The 11,968-nt window shown below is 42.0% G+C and overlaps 1 protein-coding gene across 3 annotated transcripts in view; it reads left to right on the top strand.

Annotated features, from left to right (window-relative positions):
• Positions 1-11,193, top strand: part of LOC116326441 (histone deacetylase 7-like) — a 39,027-nt gene extending 27,834 nt beyond the window's left edge. For all 3 annotated transcript variants that reach the window (XM_031747754.2, XM_031747753.2, XM_039612410.1), the window contains exons 18-25: positions 450-537; positions 1,448-1,567; positions 3,936-4,033; positions 6,992-7,110; positions 8,255-8,388; positions 8,482-8,566; positions 10,018-10,165; positions 10,263-11,193. In XM_031747754.2, the coding sequence (XP_031603614.1) occupies positions 450-537; positions 1,448-1,567; positions 3,936-4,033; positions 6,992-7,110; positions 8,255-8,388; positions 8,482-8,566; positions 10,018-10,165; positions 10,263-10,281 (811 nt within the window). In that variant the 3' untranslated portion in view covers positions 10,282-11,193. The remainder of the gene's footprint in view (positions 1-449; positions 538-1,447; positions 1,568-3,935; positions 4,034-6,991; positions 7,111-8,254; positions 8,389-8,481; positions 8,567-10,017; positions 10,166-10,262) is intronic.
• The last annotated feature ends 775 nt before the right edge of the window (positions 11,194-11,968 follow it).

The following is an 11,968-nucleotide window of genomic DNA, read 5'->3' on the forward strand; positions in this document are numbered from 1 at the left end:
TCTCTAAAATGATCTCACACGTCCTGCCCGCTGCTCTCGCTGCACTATCATTTGGAATGAGGAGTGGGTTGTTGTTTTTTTTTATTTTTGATAACCTTGGTTGTCTATTTGTCACAGAATTTGTGGGTTCTGCATTTCTCAAGAGTGTGAGATTTTCTACTCAGCATAACATTTTTGTTTGTCAGCAGACGAAACAACTCGAACTGAAACGTCCTCATTTCTCAAATATTTGCTGTAAACATTAACGTGGCAGGATTATCCCTCTGTGACTTTCACGGTGGAGTCAGCGCTGTGACTGTCGCAGCCTGGACTAAATAGCCATCATATGATAACTGGAGCTTTTCCTTAGAGGTTCCTAAGGTCCATATGGTGGTTCTGTGATATTAATTTAGTGAAGATGTCGTGATAAAGACATGTGGCTGCCACTCTTCCTGTCTGTTTGTCCACAGGGGCTTCTGTTTCTTCAACTCTGTGGCCATCGCTGCCAAGCAGCTCCAGCAGAAACTCAGCGTCAGCAAGATCCTCATTGTGGACTGGGTGAGGACCCACCGCATGACCAGCATCACTGGTCTCCACATGGACAGGAATAAACACACAAAAACACAGATGCAAAGGCACACAAATGTGTTGTAGGTACAAACAAGGTCCCAGATGCAGTAGCACTGCTATTTATCATTTAATTGAATTAGACACCATTATCTCTGGTAGCCATGTGTGAGCTGAACGCTCTCACACCAGGGTTGAGGTCATCACTCAAAAAATGTAAAATATTAGACTTTGTCTTAAAGACCAATCTTTTGCATAACATGACAGTTATATATCTTGTCATATAACCGCCAGTTATTTGACAATATATCTATACCATAACATTGTATGTGCACAAATCTCTTTATTAATAAGAGATATAGGACGACGTGGACCTGATCTTCGCACGTCTCCATCTCCAAGTTATACACTGCTTCTGTCCTGTACTCCATAAAAACACATGAAAGTCTACATTTGATTATTTTTTTTATTCCACCCATTATACAAATAATTGAAGAACTTTTGTAACCCCCACACTGACCTATTCACATCTGCAGATATTGATCCACTACCACATGGTCACCTCTGTTCACCATGTGTGTATATGATCCTGCATATACTGAACGCTCTCTGCCATTGTTAGTTACTGCATCAGCACTGACTAACTCGTACTTGATTTATTAAATACGATTAAAATGCATCTCCTATTGACAGGGAAAAGCATGAATGCTTTACAGATTTTTCTTCCTGCGTTAGGGGTCATATGTCTAACACATGCTTTTGACTTAAAAAAAAATACACTGCTCAATATAAAACATACAAGGATTTAAATTGTTTTGAATTTGCCAAGGTTAAAATTCTGTGTGAAATAACAGCGCGAGTCCTTGGCAGCTTCATAACTAATCATCTAATCACTCTCCAGGATGTACACCATGGCAACGGCACCCAGGAAGCCTTCTACAGCGACCCAAGTGTGCTGTACATCTCTCTACATCGCTATGACGATGGCAACTTTTTTCCTGGTAGTGGACACCCCAGCGAGGTATGTAAAAAACACTCCTCCACGGCCATGCTGTGCTTTTCTGCTTTTGGTTATAATCCCGGTATCAGCTTTCTGATTGATGACAGTGAACACATTAGCCTAACAAGACCACAGGTTCTTCTTTTTGATTGTGGACATTCATGTGGCTATTTTCTCATTACTAACTTGGCTGCCTGAGATAGTTTATAACAATATAATCAAAGTCATCATGAAGACAGATATGCTGGCACAGAAATGTTTGGTAATTCTGTGATTCCTTTAGGATATTAGGGATCTCAAACGCTTATGTTTAACATTTACTTGCTAAAACAGGAAGAATTATTGGCCATTCAGTCAAGGAATTATCTGGATAATATAAACTTCCAACTGCAACATCAGTTTGGTCGTGACTGAATTTTCACGATTGCAGTCTGAACTATATATGACCAGTCAGAGTCGATTACATCATTACATCACAATTACATTACATTACATTACTAATACAACTGGATTCATGACGCTATAATTTGAGCAACGAAGGTTATGGTTTACTTTTGTTAACTGTCAGTCCGGCATCATCATGACAACCTATTATGGATACCCCAGATGTCTTTTGAATTCACCATGTGCTCATCTCATTGTGTTTGTGAGTGGTTTACTTCCAATTTCGAATGTATTTAAGCAACTTCAGGTCTTTGGATGTTGAAGCTTCCCAGCAGGATGTGCACAGTTTTGCATGCCTATGTTTGCATACAGGATATTGAGATGCCTATGAATTCTGCCTGTGGTCTTACCAGAAACCAAGTGTGATGACAGCCCTCAGGCAGATGTACTGACCCGAACCCACGCTGGCATTCACCGCCCGTTCAGTCACTCGCATTCTCTCATATATTCTCCCATCTCCCCCAACAACAATGCGGATAAAATAGTCAGTGTTTTCTCATAAAATCCCACGAGGAGGGGACGCTGCATAAAATGCTTTTTTGGCTTGGATGTGGCTTTGCCTTAAGTGGCCTCTCAACCTCTGGTGAACAGTGCGGTAAACCTCTGGAGTCTCGCTGTCCCCCGTGTAGGTATATAACGCACCATGGGGTAGGGGGTGTGATGTCATAGGCATAACAGAGAGTGCCGAGTACCTCACAGAAACCAGCACAGGCCTAATCCAGTCCAGCAATTCTTGAAACATGAAAGAAAGAAAGAGGACAGAGGGGAGTGCAAGAAACTTGGAGCTATAGAAGCAGTTGCGTGTGTGTCCACGAGCACTTGCGCGTGCATGCGGGTACATTACCAGTTGGCAGAGGACAGGAGGCCTCATGTGTTTTTCGTTTGCCCTGTGAACATCCCGTCCACTGAGAGAAGAATGGAGACAGACGCTCTGCGATGCTCATCAGCATTCTTTTCTCTTTCAAGCATCCTCTCACACCCATGCACACACACACACGTACGCACACACAAAGAAAATTACCACACGTCTTTGCCAAGAGCGTGTCAATCAACCGCCTCAATCTCTCTTCAAACTGACACATTGACTGATGGTGAAAGGCCTAGAGAGCAGCTAAATGGCTGCTAGCAGGACTACAAAGAGAGAGGCAGGAATCCTTAAACCTTCTTTCCAAAGACCCGGGACTCAGTTCACTTTCTGCCCCAAAATATTTGAGGTCAAACTGACAGGAGCTCCACTCGACTTTGTGTACTCTGCTTGGCAATTTCAAGTACATGCCAAGTCCAATACAGCTTTAAAAAAATCACTAAAGTATTTACAACATGTAAAATGCGCAGTATAGTGCAGTATGTCATGTCTTTTCATTTGACATGTCATACACATGAAACTCTCTAAACATCCATATAAAAACAGCACATTATACAGTCATTTCAATTACATAGCTTTTCAGTACATAAAACAGTATGCAACATACAGTATGTGACTCTTATTCGTAGTTGTTTTTTGGGGGGGGGGTTTATATAACATGCAGCAGTTGCCAAATGAAAAGTACTTCCCAGTATAGCTGTAAGCCTAAATCTTGGGAACCGTAAACGGGTGTAACTCTGTTGTGGCTCTGGGTGATTTATAAGGCCATTTGACAAATTGTATCAAAATCAAAATGGAGGGACAGGGGTGTTGAATTAACAGCCATCCGTCTTTCATTTAGGAATCATAATCACTCCCTGGTGCTGCCTTAAAGAGATGCAGCCACTTTGCCTCGGTTGCTGCAATGCAAAAGTTTTGCAACAGCGGTGCTGATTTTGTGAACATTTGACACAAATCTGTCAACGTCACACAGTTTCTCAACTTTCACTGGGACTCATTATGTTTCTCGACATTCACGGAAACTCTTTCTCTCTGACGCACGCCGCCCCCTCTCTCACCTCTGTGTTTGTCTTCATCCAGGTGGGTGCAGGTCCAGGTGAGGGCTTCAATGTGAATGTAGGATGGACCGGAGGACTGAACCCTCCAATGGGCGATGCTGAATACCTGGCTGCGTTCAGGTAAAGAAGTTCTTATAATACTGTAGTAATGAAGCATTTAAAGGTCTCTACTGGTGTTTGATATACTTGCCAAAATTAAAATGAATGTAGCATAGACCTCAAAACTTGAGATAGGTGTTCGCCCCCCTAGAACATTATATTTACGTTTGACTTCTCTTACGGTTAGTGTCACACATTGTGTTGCCAGTAGTGTTTCTCGCTTGTTGCACTCTCATTCTGGCTTGAAGCTCAGCAAGCAGCACGTAATTGGTTGCCGAATATTCAGTTTTGAATCCAAAGTACACTTATCTCCTCCTTCGTCATGTCAGTGCGCCTATCAACCTTCAGCAGTCAACACAGCAGCTGTGCATGCAGCTCAACGCGCTTATGAAAGCACTTTAGTCATTTAGCATCCTCCACACACATCTCTAATACGCAAGCTGATCACTCCCAGGTAAAGCACAGTCTGTTCAAAACATAGTACCACGGATACACATGTTGACTATGAGCCAGCCTGCTACCCAGAGTCAGTACACTTTGTATGGGAAGGGCTAAACAATAATGATTTTTGTATATAACATGTGTAATTATACATTATCAATATCATTTTTGAACTAATTCCAGAGGTCTACATAGGCGTGTTACCCAGACACACCTTTGGTCTTGCAGCACTTTTCGTTTCATTCAAGCTATTTTTCCTGAATGAGTATGCTTTGATTCTGCACCACACTCTCAAACACACGTAATGAACTCAGAATGTTTCTGTCAGCAACACTGGCTCGCCACCAGATGATTAAGCTCTCTACATGGTGCTGCATGCACCAGACACAGTGGGTGGGCCCCTCGTCAACGGAAAGATGCTAATGAGCTAACCCATTCTGGTAAAATCCATAGAGCCAATAGGCATCCTCAGAAACACTAAGTCCAGTGTTTACTGGAGCCCTGGATACTAATTAAGAAACAACTGGTCCTTTCCTGAGCAGCCGTCTGGTTTTGGTATTTTTTATCCAGTTTGGGAAAATGGCAAGCTTTTTCATGTGTAAAACTTCCTCAGTAAACCGCAGTATAGTACTGTACTGTATTGTGTGTTACACATAAAAGCTAATATCAAATCATAGCTCTGTAGCGCAGGAGTGTCGTGGTGGTCCGTGGCGGTTGGAGGCACATACCGTGTAGCCGTGTCCGGGGCAACCTTTATCATATGTCACCACGGAGAGACCAGAATTCCTCAGTTATAATTGGTTGGGTTTGGGGTTAGAAACAAAGAACAACTTATATTAAGTTTGAATAATTTTTCTGTGAACTTTGCCACCATTCTGTGAATTAACCAGTGCGAATAAATGCGTGGCATACTTTACAGACAAAATTTAATGCATCATGAATTTGTGTTTATGCAATTAAGTCTACCTAACCTCGTGCCAGCTCTGTAATTCAATTTGATTTAGATGACAGGGTGTTCCAGACTCTCTGTGTTTCTCCTCGGGATGGAACAGAAAACTAGCCAGAGTGCGGTTACTGATGATGTGTGTCTCTGTTTTTGGGTGTGTATCGAAGGAATATTGTGGTCGGGAGTGGTGGTGGGACTCTAGTACAATCAAGAGAGAGCTCAGCTGCTTTGAGATTAAGCGTCATGATGCATTTCGTATTTGTGTGGAGGATTACTAAGACGGTCAGAATTTAAGCTCAGCCGAATCACCAGTAGCACACCACGAATCAAACTTCCAGTTTCAAAGGAAGAGCACGCATATGCAGGTATTGCAATGTGTACATAGTGTGTATGTGCATGTAAATACATTTCCTGTGTATTTCCAAGTGGCTACTGACCAATGATGAACTGTGGAGGAGAGGAGAATAGAGCAGAAGAGAGGAGAAGAAGTGGGGGGTACATTGTTAGGGAATCCAAAGGCGGCGTAATTAGGCCCAATGGATCCCAGATGGCTGGCTGTCAGTGACGTGAGAAGAGGGACGAGCTCCTAATAGGAACCAGACGCACACAAATGTCTTTGAACTGCCGCTGAGAGGGGGTGGGGCGGGGGGGAGTGAGAAAGAATCAAACGCGGCATGGGCCGTGTGCTCTTGCTAAAAAACTGGCAGCGAGAGACAAGAGGAAGTAAGAATGAGAGCAAAGAAGCAAGAAACTGGGCTCCCATGAGTGAAGTTTACAGTCTGTGGACACCTCAGCCTATATATGTCAAGGGTCTCCCTTTACCTGTTAGTAACATGCAGAGAAAAACTTTTGTGTTCCACTTGTAGACCCACTTTTTTTTAGTTTTTCTAAATACACATATTGATCTTTTTGTATATATGTATATCTATCTATCTAGATAGATAGATAGATAGATAGATAGATAGATAGATAGATAGATAGATAGATAGATAGATAGATAGATAGATAGATAGATAGATAGATAGATAGATAGATAGATAGCCAAGTAAGGTATGCAGAGCACTCGTGCTTCATTTTTAACGGCTTCACATTTAAACAGTTGCACACATTCACACCTGGGAGGTGCCCCACCTTCCACGGTTGGCTGCCTACCAGGAGTGGATCAAGAACAGAGATGAAGCACTTGGAGCACCGGCTTTGATAATTTCTCTTTTCATGATTTTCAAATAGGGGAGCTATTTGCAATCACTTACAATTAAGTAAGTGTTTGCAGTTAACAGTCCAGATAAAAGTCGTGCAGTATATGAATGCTCTTTGTGAAATCAGTCGCTTCAACTTTTTTTTTTTTCAAACTCTCTTCATTACAATAATTAATCTGTTACAGCCTGCTCTGATGTTAATTTGATCACACATTATGTTCTACTCACCCCACCCCTGAGTTCTTATTTTCTCTCAAATCATGAACACCTGTTGAAAAAAAAATTACTTCTTAAATGTGCTGTCTAATTTCTGTCTGGCCACACTGCTTGATGAATAGAACATAACATGCAGTGTTTGCTTTACGCCATTGCGTTTCCTCTTGTGGTCCTCAGAGCTGTGGTGATGCCCATCGCTCACGAGTTTTCCCCTGATGTCGTCCTCGTGTCAGCTGGCTTTGATGCTGTCGAAGGACATCCATCATCGCTCGGAGGATACAAGGTTACAGCCAAGTGTAAGGTTCACCCAGCCTCTCATTCAGCACACTTCCTGATTAACGTGCTCTTATGAGTCATATTTTTCTATGAGTTATAATAAATATTTGCATGTCCTGCATTTGTTAGATTTCTTATTATTACAGTTACAAAGGTTGGCTATCCTTCACAGACTGTTGTCAAACAGATAAACACTCTTATGCTGTGCATACTTAGTGCTGATGTCAGATATTATCACTGATGTGTAATGCAATTTTCAGAGTGCAGCTTTGTAGAGAAGTTAAAGTTTGTTTGTAGAACCTGTTTCTTTATATGAGCCAGTCTTTATGTTTAAATAAACTTATCACGATCATAGACTGCATATAAAAATGCACATAGGCACTGTTACGTCATTCATTGGTTTGTAAAGCCCCATTTTGAAGATTTCGATATTGTGGCCAGGTCTTTTTTGAGTAGTTTCTCGAGCCAGATCATCTGCTCTGTTAGCGAGCTAAACCCGTAAATGGCTGCTAATCAGTGCTAATATGTGAATCGATTAGTAGAAACTAACTATAAGTTGAACCCAGACTTCTTGGGATCTTCTTCCGTTGTTAGCGCAGTTGTTAAAAAAGTTAAAATGCTCCACATGTAACCACTCTCTACATCTGCAGTCCAGTTAGTAGAGGTGAAGCAGGCAGCTGTTACAGTAGCTGCATCAGTGTACCTGCCACATCTCCAATTATATTAATTTTACACTTCAAAAAATGTAGCTTAACCAGTCCTAAAACAATCTGTAAAACTTTCATAAAGATGGAAATGAGCTGTACAGACCAAACCCTTTTTGTAGCAGGCTGTATACTCATATACATTTATTTCTGCTGCAATTATTTTAATATGAGAGTCAATGGGGATTGACTCATTTTGCAGGCAGCCTCAAGTGGACATTAGTGGAACTGCAGGTTTTAGTGCTTCAGCATAGGCTTCATTTTTTAGGTTTCAGACCCCTGCTTCATAATAAATGATGTCACCAGTCAACATGATGTTGTGAAATTATTCTCAGTAATTTGTCAGAGTCTGGTGTGCAAAGTGTGGCTAACTTTCTACAGCACTGATATAATCCCATACAATCAATTTCTGGCTTAACCTTTGTGTATTTGATTTTGTGCATGATTTGTTCTCCACCAGGTTTTGGCTTCCTGACCCGTCAACTGATGTCACTGGCTGGCGGTAAGGTGGTCATGGCTCTGGAGGGTGGGCATGACCTCAAAGCTATCTGCGATGCTTCCGAAGCCTGTGTGAGCGCCTTGCTGGGCATGGAGGTTGGATGTGTTTTTGCGCATACAGAACATGTGTCTTTTCACAGATACCTACAGCATGTTTCCCTCTCTAACCTCTGACCACATGTGCCACAGGTGGAGCCTCTGTCCCAGACGGTGTTGGACCAGAAGCCCTGTGAAAATGCGGTGCTTTCTCTGCAGAAAGTCATCCAGATTCATGGTGAGAACACAACATGCAGCATCAAAAACCATCACTAACATGACACTGAGCAGTCTTGTGAAACATGTGGAAAATATTGGTCTAAAAAACAGATCTTCCGTTTCATTAGTTTGAAAGATTTTGTTGTTGTTTTCTTTAACTCTTTAACTTTATTCTCCACTGTTTGCCTCAGTTGTCTTTAGTATCTTACTCTCTAAGGTTGGCCATAAGCTATTTGAGTCATAAACACCTTTAAACTGTCAAAATAAATACTAAATAAAAAACAAATGTCCATCATTATCTTGTTTGAAGTGGAAAAGATGGCTAACACTCACTGGATGTGCTCGCTTCCAGCATTATTTCTCAAGAAAGTTGCTGTAATGGGAAAGTTAGTAATGGTCCTTGGGCTGAAATATGTGCTTTTATTTGAAAATGAGATCAAAGAAAGGACTTGCTTGCAAAATTAATAATTATACCACTATGTTCACTTCCTTATACATGAAAGGATTTCAAGTCAAGTCAGATTGTTTTAATATTGGCCCAAAAATCACACCGTGCGGCTACAGCATCCTCTCTCCGCAGATCTTCCATTCATAATAAAAAGAAACACTTCAAGATGAGCAACAGAGGAGGAAAAGTGAAATTGCATCAACGTTACTAATTCCAATGACTGTAGAGCAATTTTGCATTTTTATTTGAAAGGAATTTCATGAAAATATGTTTTGGCTCGATTAAAAACATTTTCGTCAAGCTAAAATAAAACATGTTTATTTTTTTCCTTCACTAAGTCTTCTCACATCGCCCCTACTGTCTGACCACCTCTCCTCCTTTACATCCCTGTCTCCCCATCTCTCCCTCCAGCCGTCCCACACACAGACAGACAGACACACACACACACGCACACACACAGACACACACAGCCGCCCTGGCTCCAATTATCTTCAAACACTTCTCTGGCACACGACCTTCGCAACATCCCCTTCTGATTGCACACAAATGTTATCCCAACCAAATTAGATTAATTAAAAATATTTGAATAGCCACAAGAATGTTAAGCCCGTAATTTAGGCCCGGGGTGAAATATATGTGAGTTGCATTCGCAGCCAGAACACACACGCTCAGAGATGAGCACATTTGCAAACTCAGATTTTTTTTCCCTTTCGCTGTGTGACACGGGACTCGAGGCCCTGAGAGAACAGATTGAATTTGAGTTTACATTCGTGAAATTATCAACATGGATATTTAGACCAGGGGCTGTTTATGTCACAGTCATTGCTTATATTCAGATCAAACGGCTACAACTAGCGGATCAAACACCGTGCAGTGCTCTTTAATAATGGAGACGCCTTCCCTCAAGGAACAATTCAGGATGAAAACAGCTCTGAAATACCAATGAATGAAGCCATTAATCTTTTCTCTCTCCTGTTTTCCTCCCTCCTCTCCATCTTTTTTCCATTCTTCGCTTCCCGCAGGTGAGTACTGGCAGAGTTTGAAGGATTCGGCCTCCACAGTGGATATGTCCTACTTGCAGGCGCAGAGACGAAGACTGAGACGAGACTCGGACAGCGAGGCTGTCAGCGCCATCGCCTCTCTGTCGATGGGGTCTCTCGCATCTGACAGGTAGGGGCAGCTCTGTGTTTCATATCTTCTGCTTTACCACCGCCATAACGTTGTACTTTATGTACATTAAACCCTTATCTTTCTCTTTGTCATCAAGGAAACCATCTGAGAAATGATGGAGAAAGGCGAGATTCTCCCTGAAGAAAGACTCGAGCCTCTACACACTCCACACACACACACACAAACACGCAAAGCAGCGCTTTGGATCGTCACTGGAAGCAGATGTCACCTCACAAAAACTCCACCTGCATTACTACTGGCTGAATTCTGACCCGTCTGATTCAAACACACACACACCGACGACCAGCGATCATCTTTGCCACGCTCTCGCTCTCATCCCTCGCTGAAATGAGAGCTAAAGCTAAAAGAGACACCCAGGTGCAGATTAATGAAGGGCTTTGCAACAACGTGATGTAGCATATACATCTTGAGAGAAAAACACATCTCAGCACATTTACAGACTGAATTGAAATGACTCCGGCGCGACTCTGAGCGAGAGCCCCAAGACTGTTAGAGGGAAGGGTCAAAGGTCACCTCAGCTTATCGAAGCCACTCAGTTTGAGAGGAAGGAGTCGTCCCCAAAAGGACGTGCGAGTGATGGAGCGCAGACGTATCCCTCAGCCACGATGTCATTCGTCTGCGTGCGACCGCGATCGAGCGGGTTTTTCTGATCATCCTGCACTGCATGTTTGTTCTCATCATCAGTTCATCTGACCGGAGGACCACTTTTTTTGGGGGGATGACATTGTTTTTTAAGAATCATGAGTGAAGCTACAATGAAGTCTGACATACATGCGTCTCATATTGTTTTATTCGCATGTCCACATATATATTTTTTTCCAGCGTTTTCATCTTTTCTTTCTTGGCGTAACCAGGGCGAGCGCGTGTAGCAAGACCTCGGATTGCTGCAGTTATTTGTATCGCTCCTCTGAAGTGCATCTTAAATATGTAGACATGCTGTAGTTAGTGTTGGTGGCATTAGTCACAATGAAGAGCTAATACCTCCAGTCGCTGTGGTATTGATATTCGGGGAGGGGCGGGGGGATAATAAGCCTGTCAGATAAGACAGAATCACCCATGATGCCTCAGTGCAGTGTGACCACTCAGTAATGATTGTACAAGTGACAATGCACATCAGTTTTTAACATTTTGGATGAGACTCCAAACACTCACTCACACAAAGTGCACTTACCTCGCCCTCGGAAACGAGGGTCAGAGCGACTCGGGTCTCAAAATCTGAGCTGATGTTTCTACCTGTGGATGAACATTCCTGCTGTATTTGTTACATGTTTTTTTCTATTATTATTATTTTTATTTTTAAAATCTGATCTGTCTTCTGTTCATCCCCCTATGTAGCGCCAGCCTGTTTACTGTCATCGTCGGAGATGTTACGCTCCCCCGGACCAAACAATGGCGTGTTAGTGGTTTAGTTAGGATGAAGCAATACTGAGATAGTTAAATATCTACACAGTGCAATTGGACACAGGTTAAGTACAACCAAAGTTTATGAGAACAATATGTTGTCCCTGGACTGGCATGGCCTGAAGAACTTCAAAGACTTTGAAGACTTTGCGAATGTTTCTTTTCTCAATCCAAACAGTCGAAAAGCACCAAAAAAAAAAAAAAAAACGCAGGACATTTATATACACAAATCAATTCGACATGACTCCTATTTATATATTCAGATTCTGTCTTTGAAGTGCTCTTTGCATGTCTAACATGATTTTGATGGTGCTAATACAGTATGTCTGTTTGTTTGTTTTTTATTTTTAGTTTGTTTGTATTTTACGTTGCACTCTGTAT

The sequence above is a fragment of the Oreochromis aureus genome, linkage group 5 (genome assembly GCF_013358895.1).
Source record: "Oreochromis aureus strain Israel breed Guangdong linkage group 5, ZZ_aureus, whole genome shotgun sequence".
NCBI lineage: Eukaryota > Metazoa > Chordata > Actinopteri > Cichliformes > Cichlidae > Oreochromis > Oreochromis aureus.